The sequence below is a fragment of the Biomphalaria glabrata genome, chromosome 3, assembly GCF_947242115.1.
Source record: "Biomphalaria glabrata chromosome 3, xgBioGlab47.1, whole genome shotgun sequence".
NCBI classification, from domain to species: domain Eukaryota; kingdom Metazoa; phylum Mollusca; class Gastropoda; family Planorbidae; genus Biomphalaria; species Biomphalaria glabrata.
In genome coordinates this window covers 3,346,207-3,366,890 of record NC_074713.1, presented here as the reverse complement: position 1 = coordinate 3,366,890, position 20,684 = coordinate 3,346,207, and the positions used below count along the sequence as shown (strand labels likewise).

The window sequence follows — 20,684 nt, the reverse complement described above, 5'->3', positions numbered from 1 at the left end:
TAATTAACATCTCAAAATCGAACACTATAAATAATTAAGACCCACTTTATATTACATGCTCTAAGCTCACTACTTAGGTATAAGCCACAGTAACTAACTTGTCTGTCTCTCATGTAACTAGCAGGGTGATATACTCGGTCCTCTTGTTGTGACTTTTCTGTACTAACCAACTTTCTATAAGTCCATTAAGCGCTCTGTCAATGTTCTACTATTCGGCTACTAACAGCACAGCTCACTCAGCCCCCCGCCAGCTAGACCAAGTAGACTTGTGTAATCAGCCCAAATCCGTTAGAGGGCGAGCCACGTCCAGTCTGCTGGTTGACTGCGCATGATCTGGATTCTATGGAACTTTATTTTGGCGTCGGAGGCAACGGGTTTGGGCCCGCGAGTTACGGTAAGTGTGTGTTATACTAGATCTAGATCTAGAGTCAAAATACTTAAACATTAATGATTACAATTTAGACCACACGCATACAGGTGTAAATAGTCAGCATCACATCTATGAGTCCAATAATATATTGCATGTTGTTTTTCGATAAACAAATTTGAGAGATTTGAATAAGACGTGACAATCTAAGTCTTTAATTTAAACTTTTTTTTGAGCTTGATCATAGCCTAGATAAATACCGAGATCCTGAAATCAATTTATTCAGATATAGATCTATAATTCTATATGGCTTTTACATTTAGATTTATATAAATCTGAAACCATATACTAGACTAGATTGACTAGATCTAGTAGATTTTAGATATATTGACAATAATTGGCATATTTTATAGTTAAAGAGAAATCGGTGATTTAATCATTCCGACAGCACTATCGTTTTGGCAGCTTGTACAGCAAATCGACTCTGTTGACATTCCTTTCTAAAAAAAAAAAGAAATCGATTTTTTCCCCTGTTCATTTACCTATTCTAAAAGTGCCGTGCTCAAGTTAAATCTGAATGGCTTATCTTTCATAAACCCCTTGGCCAAGACAATTTCCTTGACTAGGGCTAGGTCAGTATTGATCCTGTATTGGGTAGTTGTGTAGTGATTTAACATGTCGATACTCGTTATACAACTTTAGCTATGTTATTGTGACTATATCAATATAGCACTGGTTAAAATCAATAGCAAATTAAATTAAACAAGTTCTGGGTTATAAATAAAAAAGCGAACACTATAATTATAAACTTTAAATTGGTAAGTTTTTAAAATAATACAATTTTCAACATTCTTTTCAATATTTCTTTAAAATAGTCAAAATAAAGAAAAATAAAAAGGAAGTAGTTTCTTAAATTTTAAATCTTTATTCATTTAAAACCCTTTTTTTTTTAACAGGCTTAATAAAAACATAACCAATGAATGAGAACAGATGCAGCCAAAGCTCTTTATATGTTGTATATGCTGTGACAGAGTGAACAAATTATTGTCAACAATGTACCTTGAATGCTAAGATAGTTTTTTTGAACAACATGGCTGATAGATTTCCTAATGATGACTCCAGTGTGCCATCACCAAGGGGGTCTCAAAGTGGGCAGGCCATTCAGCAAACCATTCAAAATCTGCAACGTAAGTTTAAACATAAGATTCAATCTCATTCCTTTCTTTCAACAGATGCTGAATGTAATTGTAAATACATTGACACTCAGTTTTAAAGCAACAGCTTAAACACCAACCTACACTCATAAAACAATAGTATTGTGTTCCCCTAAGTTATAGTTCAGTCTAAATGATATTTACACATATAAAAAACAATAGTATTGTGTTCACCTAAGTTATAGTTCAATCTAAATGATATTTACACGCATAAAAAAATAGTATTGTGTTCCCCTAAGTTATAGTTCAATCTAAATGATATTTACACACATAAAAAAACAATGGTATTGTGTTCCCCTAAGTTATAGTTCAATCTAAATGATTTTTACACACATAAAAAACAATGGTATTGTGTTCCCCTAAGTTATAGTTCAATCTAAATGATTTTTACACACATAAAAAACAATGGTATTGTGTTCCCCTAAGTTATAGTTCAATCTAAATTATTTTTACACACATAAAAAACAATGGTATTGTGTTCCCCTAAGTTATAGTTCAATCTAAATGATTTTTACACACATAAAAAACAATGGTATTGTGTTCCCCTAAGTTATAGCTCAATCTAAATGATATTTAAAGTAAAGCTTATTGAGGTAAATTAAAGGTTCTGTTGAGGAGGAAGATGTGCAGTTTAAACTTTCTCTACTGTTAGGCTTACGTTTGTGTAGGTATTGGATTGAAGGTGTTTACTGAATGCTGATAGATGGTCAATTAGAACTATGTTCCTGGATCCCAAGGGGAATAAATTCATAACTAGTTTGTCAAGTCCGTCATCTCAAGCAAGGAACCATCACTTCCAAATATAAGTTAATGTCAATATTATAGACTTCACTTCCATTATAAGTTAAACAAAAATATTGTTAGCAGTGAGGTATTATAGATGAATAAAAAAAAACAACTGAAAAAAATATTTGCTCGAAATGATAAATTCAGTCAAAAAGTGTTTTTTTTTTTTAAAGAATAGATTGTTGATATACATCTTAATGAGCTAAAAAGTAACTGTTATATAATTAGGACATCATTACTAAACATTATGTGATTGACCTTTATGCAGATTGTGTAATGCACTCAGTTTCCCTGGTCATAACCAATTCTTTAAAGATCTTTACAACATTAATGGTTTACATTGGGAAATACATAATATTGAAAAACAACAACTCTGCCCTCCAACATTGCATCATATCTATGTTAAAAAAGGCATTCAATTGAATGTTATATTGTTGGCTATCTTGAAAGTAAGAAAACTAAAGCTACAGATCATTGCTATATAATGCAACAAAAAAAAACAACAACTCTTTTATCTATTTTAAGTTGTTTAAAAATTGATGACTATTTTACTTTAAATGTTGGTTACATTTAAACGTAATTGACTATACTTACAGTGTTACTATATATTAAATAGTTATACTACGTACTTGAACTAGTTAAAAAACAAGATGAATTAGAAATTTGTTTCAAAGAACAAAATAAAATTACTTGATGTGTGTTTCTGTACGTTTTCCATATTGATAACCATTTTTTAAAAAATGTCTGGGCTTGGGTTACGATGTAATCATTTTTATTTCTAAAGCAATTTCTGAAGCAGATAAAAAAAAAATGTTTGGTGACTTACAAATTGACCCGAGTCTCTATGACCCTGTCTATTATTGGTGTAAAAATTTTACTTACACATTTAATGACATATTCTGTCCTGTAGCTCCCATGAATGGGTAATTGAGGAATATATATTGAGTATTTGATAGCATCAAGGCATCAATCTTTGTCTTTTGCTGTATGTGATAAGTCTTCTTAGGCTAGATCAAATCACAGCATTCCATTTATGTCTGAACTTCTTGCATGCTTGGGCCTTGCTAAAGTTAATAAATAAGATTATAACATTTTAAATTTAAACAAAAATTAAATCCTTATAAATAGAATTCGATTTTAATTTTCATTGAATTGTGATAATGAAAATTAAATAGTCTTCCTGTATTTTATAAATACCATTATTTGATATCGATGGGAGGCAACTGAAACTTGATTTCGCGGCAAAATTATCTTTGTTGTCTCCCTTACACTACAGAAACAGTTAACGTTTCTAAACATAGTGAGCATTTTAAAAGAAAGACTTCATTCGGTTAAAGATAGAAGGATGTTACAAAATTTGTTTCACTGACTAAATGATCTATCGTTAGGTGGACTAGTCCAGGAGTGACACTTAAGGCTAAAAATAGTCATGACCAACGCCCAGTCACTGCAAGACTAGCTCATTTATAATTAGGCCTACCACTTTCAGCCAGTGTGTAGAGCTAGTCACAGTTACAAACGAATGGGTGATAACTGAAGACGATGAAAGCCAATTCTCGCTTTGTAATATTATTATAGTTTAATAATTATTTATCGTAGGATTTCAAAATTAGATGTTCACAAATGTATTATTAATTATTTACAATTTTATTGGTTTTATATCTACCCAAAACTTGAAATAATTTTAATTGATGATGCTGAAATCATTGTTTTCAGGAGATCGATGCGTTTAATTTTTGGGAAGATTGGCCTCTTTTTTTTCTCTTCTATTTCTTTATTACTTTTCACGAGTAAGACCTCTCCTTTCATGCGTTTTAACAAAGCTTATATCTTATCTTATATCTTATCTTATATCTTATCTTATATCTTATCGTATATCTTATCTTATATCTTATCTTATATATTACAGACGTTACTTCAAAAAAAGAAGATAATTACATCTTACGCATTTCATGTGTCAATCTCGTCATGCATGTTAATCAATGACATAGACTCTGCTAAGTCGTTGATTCAGGCAACCTTTTCATTCTTTAGTGGCACTAGGGAAGAAGGAACACTTGTACGAATTTGCACTATTGTATGGAATAAGAAAAGTGCCACTATAATATCTTTGTGTCTTTCTGAGTATTTCCTTAGGTTTTGTTTTTCTAGTTGTAAATTATGGTTCAATTAATTTTTAGTCTTCTTTCCTGAAGTGTCTCTAAATTTAGTGATTTTAGTAATGGTGTTAGTTACTCTAATCAAATTGGAATATTCGTTTGTTATAAAATCTCACTGCTCTATTTTGTATTTGTTCTAGTTTCTTTATGTTTTCTTGGGTTGAGGGCTTCCAAACTGTGGATGCATTGTCTAATATTGGCCTAACTAAAGTTAAATAGCATTTTAGTTTTATTCTTGTTTGATTTGTAAAAAGTTCTTATTCTTATATCAACTCTCTCTGTCTGTCTGTCTGGTAAAAAGTTTGAACACTTTATTTCTCCCACACCCATTCATGGATCAAGTTGAAACTTCAAACAAGTATTTAGTGTACCTAACAAAACATGAATCAATTAAAATTAGTCAATTAATTATTGGTAACGAATTTATTACGATTGATATAGAAAAGGGGAAATAACTTCTACATTATTGAGTGATATAGTTTGTAAGTGCGGAGTTCTTCCCATTAGATACGTTTTTTTTTAAAGGATTTAAAAAATATTTTGCTTTTTTTTTCTGATACAAATAGTCCACAGTCCACAATTAGGATGTAGGTTGTTGATTTGTTTGCAATATCAGAAGGTCATGTGTTCATAAGTCAACTTGACTGGATGAGATTCAATGCGAAAACAAAACGTAATGGCAGCGGGACGTACAAACAAAAACAAACCAAACAAAACAAACATTAATGTCAATGTTTAGAAACTAATACTTGAAGATGACGTTTCACTGGATGGACAGCTAGCCAGCGCACCAAACTTATTTTGCCAATTTCCAAATAGTCTCGCGTTAGATGAGCCTAAATACGTACTACCCAAAGCTAGCACCAAAAAAAAATCAGTTTCCGGTGTGGTTCCGTCAGCAACAAGAGCAGAAAGCAGCCACGCAAAGAAAAACTAAAGTCAAAAGATGGAGGAATTCACAAGGGTTATGACGAAATTGGTACCACCATGTTCAGGCTCTGATGCTTAGATCACTAACTATCGAGTCAACATTCAGTCAGACTACAAAGCAATGAATATGGTCAAGTCGTCAACTCTAACAAGAAGTCAGGAAAACTAATGAGTTTTAAATCTCAAATTAATTTATCACAAGATTAACACACGGACATGAGTAAAACGCAACTACCTTCTTTTTTATGAAGAAACATCTGTATTTTATAAAGCAGGAAGAAAAAGGCCTAGACATCGGCGGATTAATCTACAGGGCGTGTTACGTCATAATCAACAGACTGCTACATGCCAACAACATAGTTCTGTGGTATAGGAGAAAGTTGTCAACTCTGACTGGAAGCTTATCTCAACACGTCATTGTAGAGCAAAAAGCTGTGGCGGAAATATATATATATACAGATAGATGAATAAATAAATAAATATATATAAGCTAATTCAGTCGTCTTGTATGTATCCGCACATTAACGAAAAAAAGGGGCACTACGGTATTTACACGTAATTAGTGTCATTGCACTTAAATCAATAACGGCTGTGTACAAGAAGAGTAGACTATTATATCAGTTTAAATTCATTTCTTTCATGGCCCCTGTGAGCCACAAATAATCATGGGCCCAGGTGCTATGAACCCTTTCGCTACGTCACTGGCTCATGAGCAGTTTGCCCTTGTAGCTCAAAACAGAAGACGATCCTCAAAAAGCAAACTTTTAAAAATATTTCTTTTGATGAATTATGCCCCCTTTTCAACCTACATTTACAGAATCTTTTTAAAACTTATTTATTAACCAACGTGTACACACATACACAATATTATCGAATCTCCGTTCGGTGTATTCTATTGTACGCATATGTTTTATTGAGCTTCCTGGCATTTCTTAAAAGTAATTTAGCATGGGATCGAATGGCTATTGTGTTCTTTTCCATTTGCACTGCCTCAACGAAATGACATTCTAAGACAGCGGTTCTCAACCTTTTATGCTCGCCGACCCCTTTTTACAATCCCCCACTCTGCCGCGACCCGCCTCCCCCCTCCCACACACATACAGCAATAGAAGAGTAGACAATAACAATCCACATTTTCGATGGTCTTAGGCGACCCCTGGCAAATCGTCAATCGACCCCCAAGGGGGTCGCGACCCACAGGTTGAGAACCCCTGTTCTAAGAGGATGTAGTTACTTCGTTTTATCTAGAATCTACTTCCAGCGATCTCCACCAATAAAAAAATGTTTATTATTTTATATCGGGAATTCCCGCGTGTTGACGGCATGATATTGAAAGCACTATTGGCTCTTGAGTGATCCCTCTGTGCGGCTCTCTGAAATACAAGAGCCACTTTGAGAGATCTTTAGGTACACAATAGAAGCTCTTCATGCGGCCATGCCATGGCATTGTATACTGTCGTGCTTTTAATTCTCCCAGCTGACATGTCCGTGTGTTGGCGTCGAGTTGGTCTAAGAGTGTTAGAACTTTTAGGTTTAGGTCCTGGAGTCTTGTTAGTGTTAAGAGTTATCCCCTAGCTTTATCCTCCCCCGCCGAAGGGGTGGGCCCAAATGTGAAAATTCCTCCAGGTCCCATTTTTGAGGGGTGGGGGGCCAAATGAGTGTCCGAAATTTGTTTTAAAATTAAATATTACGCCATTATCTCATGTCATGATGAGGAGTGTCCGAAATTTGTTTTAAAATTAAATATTACGCCATTATCTCATGTCATGATGTTAAATGTCAAAATGCAGGGACCCCCTAAAGAAGTCAAGCCCCTCCCCCCCCCCCCCGACCCCAAATTCCTAGCTACGCCAATGCTGCCCGCCCCTACCCCAGCTTTTGTATAGAAACAAACTTTTAACCTCATGTATATATATATATATATATATATATATATATATATACAGTAGATAGTAAAGCAAATGTGATAAATATATTGATCAAACATGATATGTTGGGTCATCATTCTAACAGGATCTTACTAAATTGACACCTCACTGATAACGTCCTATATTAACGACTGACACTGACCGAAAAAAATTGACCATTAACGTTGTAAAGTCCTTCTTAGATGATTGAACAAATGTCATCACAATAATATAACCTTCTTAAATGATTTAACTATGGTAAATACACTGATATAGTCCCATGTTTTAATTGACCCAACGTCTCATAAAAATAACAGTTTGCCTTATCAAAAAAAAAAAATTAGCCTAGATATAGGTCTGCTTAAGAAAAAATTGATAAATATTATTCAAAGTTGTGATACGTGTCGCAAGTTGTATTCTTTACATAATATATCGATCCCAACATAAAATTCCTATATGGTCTAAATTCCTTGCTATTAGCTGACACGTTCGCCAAAGTCAATGAACAAATTGTTATTAAGTTATTTTGACACATATTCATTTTCCTTTCGAGCTGAAAGTTTGCAAACTTTCACATTTCAAAAAGATGACTTCACTAGTTTTCAATGTTGCACGCATATATATATGAAAGTAATGATAACATGAACATTCTGTGGAAAGATATTTATGTTTGGCTGTTTTATGTAAGGCTGGTTTGTTGAATAGGTTAGGCGTCGTGCTCATAATTTGTGTAGGTTCGATGACAGACGTTTAGTTTACTATCTGAACATGAAGTCGAAATTAATCGAAAATTTAACCAAAAAAAAAAATATTTAAAAAAATAAATCCTTCCTCAAAAGACATGTTCCTCCGTATTTACCTCGTTGCCTGTCAAGAGCCTTCTCCGTTCCCCCTTCCTCCACCACACACTGAAACATATTTAACCACGGGACAGGTGCTAAGGTGGCATAACTCTATAGAGGTAAATTCGGTACACAACGACACTGTTATATCTCCTTACAAGAATAACGTTTTGATGTATATATATAAATAAAATGTTTGTGTTCGGCTGGTACATGATAAATACATAAAAATAGATCTATGGTCGACTAGGGTGTTATGTGGCCAGCACAACGACTTATCGCTTTACTTTCCCCAACTTATCTGTCTTCTTATCTTATAAAATGCGGACGTTACTTAAAAAAAGATGATTACGTCCTACGCGTGCTCCTAGGTCAATCTAGTCGTGGATATTAAACAATGACTTCAATTCTGCCAACTCACTGGTTTTCCTGGCTGGCTCAGGCAACCCATTCCATGCTCTATTAGCACTAGGGAAGAAGGAGCATTGGTACAAATCTGTCCTAGCATATGGGACGAGGTATGTGCCTTTATCTTTTGTGTCTTTCTGAGTATTTTATTAAATTTTGTTTTTGTATTATATAGTTTGGTTCAGTGTTTTATGTATAATTGCTACTTTACTTTTGAGTCTCCTCTCCTGATGGCTTTCTTAGTGATTTTACTAAAGGTGTTACTCTAGTCAACTGTGAATATTCGTTTGTTATGAATCTTACTTCTCTACTTTGTGTCTGTTCCAGTTTCTTAATGTTTTCTTCTCAGGTACCCATTAGTGTGGACACATTGGGCGGACGCAATGGGTGGATACATTGGGCGGACACATTGTGTGAACACATTAGAATGGACACATTAGATTGGGCACATTGGGTGGACTCAAGGGCGCCCTAAAAGTCCCAAAATAAAAATCCCAGTCTTCACCGAGATTCGAACCCTAGCTTTCACCGCGCCGTCCCAGCTCACGTCTGGCTGGAGGAATTCAAAATCTCTGTGATACTTTCTTGTTTGTTTTGGTAGCAAAACTTTATTAAGACTTTTAATTGGTGACTGGAAAACATTTCTCGTAACTCTTACTGTATAACATTTCAAAGAAATACAAATATATGCTCAAGCTGAAAGATATTGATATAAAGTTATAAACCAACGATCTACTACTATTATACAGGCTATAGACTCGGTAGGCTTACAAACAGCCTATGCTATAACTGTTTAATATCGACCTACAGACGTAATCCTAATATACACTATTGAGAAGAAATCAATTTGTGTGCAGTTAATATACTATATATCTAGATTAGTTTTCCAGTTTCTAACAGTACCCTAATTTTTAAAAACGTGACCACTCTTGGGGTCCTACTGAAGTCGTACAGTTCACAAGAAGGGATTAGTTTTACGACATTGCAAAGGCAAGGATTAGACCTATTGGGGGCAACCTTGGCAAAGGACCATAATTCGAGCTGCGAGGAAAGCCATACCTGTGTGGTGCGTGTCCGGGCACGACTGTTAGATCCACTCAGCTGAAATCTAACTTTCTAAAACAATAGTCTCTTCCCCCCCCCCCCCCTTCCCTTCCCACTTCCCCCCCCCCCTCCCTTCCCACTTCCCCCAAATTTGTTTGTTTTTAAAGTTAGAATGACGCTGTGACCAAAGTTGTGTGTTTCATTCTCCAGTCTTGGGACATTGAGTACTTGTGTCAATGTTGTCACGACCCGCAGATCATGTGTTACAAGAATGTTTGTTAAGCCTGGCTCTTAGAACTAATAACAGCGTTAGACTTTTAAGAGCACATACCTGGCACCTGTGGGCAGGTTTGTAGAACCCTAGTAGGCCTATGTGGTTGAATGTCTATCAGGGGCATGGTTGAAAACGTTTGGGCGAGCGCAAAGCTCTAGACATAATGTATCTTCTGTCTCTGAAACAACAAAAGAAAATTTCTTTGTGTTAGATTTATATGATAAATGCCCCCCCCCCTTTTTAGGCCCCAACACACACACATATATCGTAATACTTTCTGTTATATTGTGAAGATTTTCCTGTGAATGTGAAGGCTCACCATGCTGCACTTATAGGAGAACTTGCGATATATAGGGCGGATGATGTAAAGGTCATCTGTTTTTATGACCGACTAGGGCCAGCACAATGACCAACCTTTCCCTAATTAATGTCAGGTACCCATTAGAGTGAAACCATTGGGCGGACTCAGAGGCCCAAAAGATACCGAAATGAAAAATTCCCAGTCATCACCAGGATTCGAACCCAAGCGCTTTAACGCTCAGCCACCGTGCCTCCAGTTTTCATCTATAGGTAGACCTAAATCTATATAAAGATGTAAAGAGAATTGCTGAAGCTATGCATGCATCAAGATATTATCTTATAGATTACAGACGTTACTTTTGTTGAGAAGATAATTGCGTCCTACGCGTTTAATTTAGCCTACTTACTATTCAAAACATAAACCTCCATTTCTTAAGAGCTCAAAACATTTATTTTAATCGCTTTTTCACTTAACGATCTCGAAATGTATTTAGTGTTCTTAAATTATCTTTTTCAAGAGCGTTTATTAAAAGTCTGTCTTTTTTTTAATGAACACATTTATTATCTGTCCGGTCTAAGAATAGCCAACCATTCCATCTCTGTCACGTGATTATTGTCTGTGTCTGGCAGTGAGTAACAAACACATTTTTTTTTAAAGTTCTCATGTAGCTCAACGTGTCACATTGACATTTAAAAAAAAACAAGAACTTTGAAATAAGTAAACACGTGCCATCAAAGATGAATGAACAATCAGTTACCAGACCAACATATGACCCAGAACAGCAATGGCCGGTACTGGCTAATGCCAAAGTTAGAAGCGTTGGGCTACTTTCACCATCAAACCTGTCAGTGAGCACACAATTTTAGCTTTGGGTAACACGTGTTAAAAAATTACAATAAGAAGGGGGGGGGGGGAGAGTGAAGAGATTAACGTAGAGAGAAAATACATCAACAGTTTTCATGGAAAATTATTTCTGTAGCGCCATTCTAATGACAAAATTTTATGGGATACTTTTAGAAAAGTGGCACCGTGGACAGCTAGTCTGTTTATAGTGGACAGAAGCTCTGTGGTCATGTTGTTGGCATCGATCGCTGATAGCTTGTGATTGACGTTTTAGTGGGGAGTGTGTCGTGTAGATTCCATGTGTCATCCTGGAGACTCTAGACCCGAGTGAGACTAGATCGACTTTATTTAGAAATGATAGTACCATCAACGAAATGTCTGGTCATGAGAAGGACCAGATTTTTTGCGCGCGCTAGAAAGGATTCTATCAACACGGAGATGACTTGTTATGAGATGGATTAAATTCCTGTGGATGAAGTGAGTGCCTAATGTCATCTTTGAAATGTCTGGAAATGACTTAGTGGAAACTCGTGGTCGTCTGTTAAAAGGTTTGTTGAATTCTTTTCTTTGTCAGTGTCACCTTCACCTATCTCTTATTCTGTTGGGCCACTGGGGGCACCATACATGATCAGTCGACCGTCTTTCTCCATTCCTCTCTTGTCTTTCGCCTTGGCTAGAATCTCTTAATACAGAGTGTCAGTGTAGGTCTCAATGAACTGAGTAAACATTAGTTCACGCGATACTTTTTGAGTCGGTCAGTATCGCACTCGCCGTTGAATGGACCACGTACAAAGTCATTACGCAGTCAAGTGGTGTGAGAAGGGTCAGACAGGAGTGAGTGTTAAGTGATTGTACACACAGTCCAACAGCGGCTATGGACAAATCACAACACACAAACTGACCGTACAAGTTGTACTATAACTAACATGCTAGTTTTAAACTAACTGAAAAGATACATTTCTATTACATAAGGGTCCAACATTCTTTCCGACTCTGTTATCAAGAAGTGAAACATAGTGCTTGACACTGTAAAGCCTTTGGAGATTAACAGGGGCGGAACTCTCCCTCCTCGTAGAAAAGTTGAGAACCCGCATTGTTTGTACGTTACCTTAACATGGCCCGTGGGAGAGTTGTTTCTACTAAAAAAAGGGGAGATAATGTATATGTATTTTGAAACCTCTGCATTGATTTTTGTTAAAACTGAGGGAAAAAAAAAAAGAAAGGGGACTGAAGAAAGTGTTGTATGTGTGTGTTTTTATGTCTGTATTTGTGTGTATGAACACACTTTAAGTAACTCAGTCTGACTGTAGCTTACTATGTTGTCATTTGAAAAAAAAGTCCATTGTGTGTCACGTGATTTCTGAAACACTGGAACGGAACTAGTGGCTCGTATTCTGCAGCGATGTGTGTTCGTGTTATATTGGAATGTGAAAAAGCTAGATGTTAGTGGATACGTCGGTTATTACTTAATATGCTAACAAGGAGTACGCTGGACATGAGTTATTATGCATGTCTCAAAAGAAGGGATTAATCTTGCTTGACACCGTGTGTCTCACTGACCATCTTGCACCACAGCGTGTGTCTCATTGACCATCTTGCACCACAACGTGTGTCTCACTGACCATCTTGCATCACAACGTGTGTCTCACTGACCATCTTGCACCACAACGTGTGTTTCACTGACCATCTTGCTTGACACCGTGTGTCTCACTGACCATCTTGCTTGACACCGTGTGTCTCACTGACCATCTTGCTTGACACCGTGTGTCTCATTGACCATCTTGCACCACAACGTGTGTCTCACTGACCATCTTGCACCACAACGTGTGTCTCATTGACCATCTTGCACCACAACGTGTGTCTCACTGACCATCTTGCACCACAACGTGTGTCTCACTGACCATCTTGCACCACAACTCGTGTCTCACTGACCATCTTGCACCACAACGTGTGTCTCATTGACCATCTTGCACCACAACGTGTGTCTCACTGATCATCTTGCTTGACACTGTGTGTCTCACTGACCATCTTGCGTGACACCGTGTGTCTCATTGACCATCTTGCACCACAACGTGTGTCTCACTGACCATCTTGCACCACAACGTGTGTCTCACTGACCATCTTGCACCACAACGTGTGTCTCACTGACCATCTTGCTTAACACCGTGTGTCTCACTGACCATCTTGCTTGACACCGTGTGTCTCACTGACCGTCTTGCACCACAACGTTAATATTTCAAAAAATCGTGCATCTCACCGTGTCTTCCTGACCATATTGAGCAACACCATCTATCACGCTGGTCATCTTGCATCTCATCGCGGCTTCCTGACCATATTGAGCAACACCATCTATCTCGCTGGTCATCTTGCATCTCATCGCGGCTTCCTGACCATATTGAGCAACACCATCTATCACGCTGGTCATCTTGCATCTCATCGCGGCTTCCTGACCATATTGAGCAACACCATCTATCTCGCTGGTCATCTTGCATCTCATCGCGGCTTCCTGACCATATTGAACAACACCATCTATCTCGCTGGTCATCGTGCATCACTCCGCGTGTATCACACCGCGTGTCTCACTGAATATAGTGCATCTCACTGAATATCTTGCGTCTGCGCAGTGAATCGTTAATAGGAAAACAAAAGATCAAACTTGAACATAATATGCAAGCATGCACACACACTCTACACTCTAGTAGTTCTACACACACAAACTACACACCTTATCTAACATCGGCACCACATTGAGACGTAGAAAAAACAAAAACAACACAACAGGTCAGAGTTCACATGCTTACATAAATAAACAATAGTTTGTCAACAACGAGGACAGACAGACATGATTGAGAAATTGTATACAAGCTTATAGACTCATGAGTGTAGAGATGTGTCCGTCTCTCTGTGTATGTGTGTGTGTATGTGCTTGTCTTTTAGACATTTGTCACAGCTGGCGTCCTCGGCACATGCTGCAGTAAGGTCATTTTTTTTTTTAAGCTTCATCGTTCCCAAGGGACTTCAAGATACTTTCTTTTTAACGATCGATCTGGGGCAAACTGATTGATTTTGTGGGAGAACTTCTGCTTGTGTTTAGTTAATTGAATAGGACGAGAGACCATCCTATAACCAAATCACCGAATCACTGATGGATGTACACAACCGGACAATGCTTTAAAAGAGATAGTTTAAACTTCTTACTTTAAACAGTTTGTGATAAAACGTGAGTGCAATGTGGCCTGCTATAAATCGTACGATGACCGACCACCTGTAGGAAATCTGGCAATGATTTTGTGTCCGTAAAGGAATGGTGAACCTGGTATGTAAATATGGAAAATTTTTCGATGGTTACTGGGACAATTTGGATACTTATGTAGGTGAGTGGCAAACAGATATATTTGTTTTGTTATGTCTTTGTATGAAGCGTCGTAGTTCTACGTATGCATGTTTGACTGCTGAACTAAGGTCACCACATCGGACCTGGATTTATAATGTTGATATTTTCATTAAAATTGGGAAAGAGTATCTAAGACTTTTTGGTATTGTCAATGTCCCCCTACCCTAGATACTCCCACTACTAGCTGCAGTTCCTTTTCCCTTGTGTAAAAGCGACAAACATATCTTTAAGTATGCTGTTGGATTGGAACAGCTATGGAAATATGTTTATGTTAAATAGGCTAGGAATAGCAATTTAGGAACACTTTTATTACTTAGTATATGTATACAATCCAGGTTTTCTGGACATTGTTTATGTTGAGACTGGCTTTTCTGAAGAATCCAGGTTTTCTTGATATTGTTTTTCTTTTTTTTTTTTTTGAGACTGGCTTTTCTAGAGTAGCCAGGGTTTCTGGACATGATTTGTTATCTCAAGAATGTTTAACACTGAGCGCTACTTTTCATCATGTGCCTGAAAGTAGGCCTAAAGGAATTACGTTTTGACGGACCTTCCCTTTTATTACAATACCTCTATTCAATACAGAACTTCTATGCGGAACCTGGACACGGATATCAAAAAACGGCTCCAATGATTTTCCTAGAAATTTAATAGTTGATGTATATCGCTGAGAAAAGAATTACTAGCTTTTTGGCTACACTACGTAAACTCTGGATTGACCGTTACGTTTTCAAAGTAAAAAAATAAATACGTTTAAATTTGGCTAGAGAACTAGGTCTAGATCTAGATCCAACATCGGTTTTGAAAGAACTATCACGTTCGGGAATTTCCAAATGTAAGGCTTTATTGATTCATGAGTTTGTAAATTAATGTTCAAGAAAATTGTGCGCATCGTCTTCTAAGTCTTGATCTAAACGCCTTTCATTGGAATATCATAAAGCGTAGTAGATCTATACATTGGCGTAACCAGGATTCTTTCTCGGGGTAAGGGGGAATGGGGCGGAGTAAAAAATATTCCAATGTTTCCTAATGTTTCATTAGTTATGAAGATAAAAAACAATCGCTATATATGTAAGTTGTATAATGAGGTATTTTCTATAAAAAAACAACAACTGTATTTGTAATGTACTGCTCTTGTTAACACTTCATCAATTTGACATACGTAATGTTTCAAGGCTGCCAGATAAGCAATGGAGAAAATATATCTATATATAAACCCAAAATTTGTTGACAATCTTGAGATTTCACCACCTTGAAATCTGGCTGTCAACACTCGTGCATGTCTACATTTAAGTCTCAGCTGTCGTGTCACTCGGCAATATCCAATCTCAATCCCCAAAAAAACTTTCTGACACCACTGTAAATTTGGGTATTACCTGCTGTCATGTCCGCACAGTCTCAAGCCAGTACATTGATATGCCCCCCGTGACAGTGTTTCTTATTCTTCTGCGTGGTACGTATGTCAATACTGAGAACCTACCCCGAGTCACTGATAGGAAAGATCAATACATCTACTAATTTGAAAGTGTTATTGATTACCTAACGTTTCTGTCCTTATCGAAAATCGTGTGGTTTGTTTCTAATGTGACATTCAAAGATCACGTGGTGGTTTTTAAATATGACATTGATTTCAAGATTATGTTCGTGAAAATTGATACTTTTTGTGTTTGTTTTGTTGTTTAGTTCTTTATGTCCATACTAGCCGGATATGACCCGCGGACTGCGGGCCTTAGCCTACTTTGGGTATTACTGATATACTGGATTGATTTTAGATCTATGTCAAACATGGAGAATGTTCCCGTCACATTTTATTTGGCCACGAAATGAAAGTGGGTGTACCCGTTCAGCCGACATATTCATATCCATATAAATTGCTGTGAAAACGGGTTTACCCGATTTGTTAAAAAGTTATTTTATTATTAGAGATACAATTAGGTACTTTTTGTCTATTTTTTAGGCCCTCCGGTTGTGAGAGGAACATTAAACATATATTACGGTCTCCGCCATGATCTAAGGAACTTTTATGCCAAGTTTTATAAAGATTGGTCAAACAGTTCTGATTTTTATTCGGGACATACATACATACATATGCCTTACTTTCTTACTTTTGTTGACCATTTTGTATTAACCTTTGACATTTTTTCGCACGATCTCATTCATAAATACACAGAAGTTCTGCTCTTTATGACTTCCACGTCGTCAATGGCTCTTTCTGAGGTTGTAAAGCTGGCTACCCACCCAGGAGAAGGAAAACTCTAAATTCAAACATCTGTTGTCTTGCAGCTATACCCAATCATGGGAAAGGCTTCGGGAGTCAACCCTGACGAAAAATCAGGAGCTGGCGACCCTAAGGCAGTTTGCAGCACCCAGTGCTACACCCTGGGAGAACCTGCGACGCCGCTGACCCAAAACTGTATCGGCGCTGCCGTTCCTTTGGATATACCAGCTGCGTGTGGGGGGAACTGATGACCACAGCTAATGCCCTGGCATTCATTTCATTTCCATGAGATGATCCATAGTAGCTTCGCGACTGAAGGAGGTCATAGTATAGTAAAGTGTTATTAAATTACGACATCTTGGGACCTCGGGAAGGTTAGCGGTTCCAAAAGTAAAAGTACGTTTGTTAAACTGTTTAACTTCAATGGCCAAAATTACATACTTATATTTCGCCAACTTATTTTTTTTGTTCAACAAATTTTTATTTGGGCATAAAGGTCATTAAGGTGAATATATATGACTTGTCTAAGCTTGGGAGGTGTGCTGGGCTTTGAGATTATGAGTGTTTTTTAACCCCGTCTATTTTTGCGGCGTTCAAACGCCAAAAAATAAAAAAAATACAAATGAATCTCTAAGTGGGTAATAATGGGATGGTAAAAAAATGAATGTGTACCTTTATATTGTACTCACCTCTCTTAAAGATAAAATTCCCAGGAACTAGTCTAATAGATATAACCTCAATATAGATTCTATTAAACCTTCAAGACTTCAACAGTTAACAATAGAAAGCAATTAGCTTTACATTGTGAAGAAAAAAAAACAAAAAAACTTTGCCATGAATGTTAGGCCGCGATTAAAAAAGGGTTGGGGGGGGGGGTTAAATCCTGTTTAAGATCTAGATCTAGATTTAGTGGTGGGTATAAGTTGTGTCTCGAACCAAATACAAATCTTATCATCATTGTCCTCGACTCAGTGTCAAACAAAAGCACTGACCTATACAAAATGTCATAAATTATATTCTAGAGCAAAAGGAAATCACTTAACTTTATAACCCTAGGCTTGAACGCTAACAAAGGACAGTGCATATGGGGGATAGCTGTCGTGTTATGGGCCAACGGGCGAATGTATAGAGCAGTTTTTGTGTTGTCTCAGCATGGTTCATTGGTAGAGAGAGAAGAGATTTGATCTTTACGGGCCAATTTAGAGCAATGACTTTGTCTTGAATGTTTGTGTGCGTGTGTTAAAATATTTACGTGAGTGTGTTGTTAATTTTGTATGTTTGTATACAGTGTGTCTATGTATTGTAATGTGTGTGTGTATGTTGTTAATGTTTGTATATGTGTGTATGTGTGTTTTTGTAGAAGACTACCAATGGCAACAGTAATTTGTTTGAGAAATTATTTTAATTGAGTTTGCTAGAAATATTCCATGGCTCTAAGCTAAGGCTGATACATTTTAAATTAACTCTTTCTTTGATGATTCGTAAATTGATAACATCCAGTTAAATCTCCGGAATTATGGGCCTACAATATTCAAACAGAACACATTTATTTAAAAATAACTTTTATTTCGCTTTAAATTGCGCTCTGAATTTTAAAGTATTTTAGATGTCATGCATGTTATACACGTTACAAGTATCTAATGATATGTTTTGTTATGATAGGTCTTTGTTTTGTTTGTTTTACATGTTTCGGATGTTCCTTCAGAGTTGAAGATAATTACTTCCTAGTCCAAACCTCCCGCAGGACGACGGGGGATGGGAGCGGGCAGGGTTTGAACCCGGGACCATCGATAAATCTGAACGACAGTCCAGCGTGCAAACCGTACGACCAGGTCTTGTTATGATAGTCCTGTAACGATATATTTTGTAGGCTTAATGATAGGTCTTGTTATGATAGGTCTTATTATGATAGTTCTGTAACGATATATTTTGTAGGCTTAATGATAGGTCTTGTTATAATAGTTCTGTAACGATATATTTGTAGGCTTAATGATAGGTCTTGTTATGATAGTTCTGTAACGATATATTTTGTAGGCTTAATGATAGGTCTTGTTATGATAGGTCTTATTATGATAGTTCTGTAACGATATATTTTGTAGGCTTAATGATAGGTCTTGTTATGATAGGTCTTATTATGATAGTTCTGTAACGATATATTTTGTAGGCTTAATGATAGGTCTTATTATGATAGTTCTGTAACGATTAATTTTGTAGGCTTAATTATAGGTCTTGTTATGATAGTCCTGTAACGATATATATTGTAGGCTTAATGATAGGTCTTGTTATGATAGGTTTTGTAAATGATAGGTTTTTAAAATTATGTATTTAAACCTTTTTACAAAAAAAAAAAAAGAGCTCTAAAAGACTTGACAGTTGATATTTTACAATTTCTCATGCTACCATTTTTTTGTCCTAAATTGTGCATTCATTGTTGTTACAGATTAAGAATCACTAGTTATTCTCTACTTTCTAGGAACAAACTGATAAGACCTATTTCTTGTAGTATACATTTTTAAGTAATGAATTTATCCATGACGTATATGATGTACAGTGGTGGTTATATTTATGTACGGAATCTTACATTTTTAGTTAAATAAGTAAATGAAAAAAAAATTGTATTCATGAATAAAGTCTGTGCAGAAAGATGTTTCCGGAATGTTTTTTTTAACGGAATGATTTACGTAACGAATTAATTAGCGCAATATTACGGAGCAATATTGCGTGACACGCTTAGAACAGCATTCTGCTTAATGCAACAAAAGTAAGTTACATTATGGGTTGTAGGTTATAGAATAAAAGCAACAAGAAAGCGAAACAGTCGTTTAGAAATGGATTTATATAGGTTCGGCCACTCGGTTGTAAAATTAAAATCATAGACAATTATTAAACTATCAAATGCTTTTTTTTTGATTTTCGACATATCCTTATAACTAGTTTTGATTGGAATGTATAACTTTCCCCCACTTTCTTTTTTTTTTCTACCTCAAAATCATATTTAGTTGTATTCGACAATTGACAGTGACTTGAACTCTGGGCGTTCTGTCATTTGGTAAAAGATTGATGGTTCCTGATCATTTATTTGTATCTTGACCTAATGGGTCATTTGAACCCGCCACGAAACCAGGCTGATAATTATGTAAGACGCTGCTTCTGACATTGCAATAAAAGAACTACCATTTATATGTCTCATGCACCGTCACATATTAAAGTCTAAACCTGTTTAGTCACAGCAGATCTTCGGTGTGTAGTAACTTCATTTCAGCTTAATTACTGCTGGCTAAGGAAGCCAGAGCTGTGATAACACAAAGAATGATTTTTTCTTTTGCCTTTATATTGAACCAATGATCTCACAACAAGTTTTAATCCATCAGACCCTCCCCCATATTGTTGTTGTTAACTTAAAAATAATACAATTAAAGTATAGATGGCACGCATATATGAAAACATAATTTTTTCCTATACATAACATATACATAAGTACACACGTTTTTGTGCTGTTATAATATACTGTGTTTATAAGAAGGTCTATCTCACCTGTATTATGTGTGTTTCTCTCTTGTAAGCTTAGGCTGGCCGGAAGGTCACTTCGTGTGATGTGCCTTAAATCTGTTTCGCCACTCTCTCTCGTCCTTCATCTTATAAACACACTCGGGGATGCGTTGGCATACGTTTTAAAACTTGCTTGGGACACGCTTGATGTCGCTGGTGACAACTGAAGCACGCCATCCTGTCATACAAGATTCGAATCGTGAAAACTCGGAGCCCTGGGCGGAGAAACCCGAGTCTTGTTGATCGATGAGAGAGACTCTCGCTCTGGACAAAATGTTCTCATTGAGGCCTGATTGCTATGGCAGGTGTCCTCCTCCTGCGGTGGGAATCTCACGTCTGCGTCTATTGATTCTTTATTAATATTGTTATTGTGAGCGAGGGCTTAGTACGCCGCGCGCGCCCTCCCAGTTGTTGAGTTTCCGTCTGCTCCCCCCTGTCACCTACGACTCGC

General features: G+C 36.7%; 1 protein-coding gene and 1 long non-coding RNA gene across 7 annotated transcripts in view; one reads left to right on the top strand and one right to left on the bottom strand.

Annotated features, from left to right (window-relative positions):
* Positions 1-1,269: 1,269 nt before the first annotated feature.
* On the bottom strand, positions 1,270-20,628 carry LOC129925023 (uncharacterized). Its single transcript, XR_008776879.1, has 4 exons — positions 20,219-20,628; positions 9,989-10,109; positions 3,250-3,431; positions 1,270-1,547 (listed from the first exon to the last, which is right to left on the bottom strand). It is a non-coding gene; the product is annotated as an uncharacterized LOC129925023 (long non-coding RNA).
* Positions 1,420-20,684, top strand: part of LOC106069939 (muscle-specific protein 300 kDa-like) — a 224,566-nt gene continuing 205,301 nt past the window's right edge. For 5 of the 6 annotated variants that reach the window (XM_056022934.1, XM_056022937.1, XM_056022935.1 and 2 more), the window contains exon 1: positions 1,420-1,554. In XM_056022934.1, coding sequence (XP_055878909.1) covers positions 1,458-1,554 — 97 coding nt within the window. In that variant the 5' untranslated portion in view covers positions 1,420-1,457. Of the gene's footprint in view, positions 1,555-14,205; positions 14,450-20,684 lie in introns of those variants that run through there. The other variant, XM_056022933.1, reaches the window with a different exon arrangement.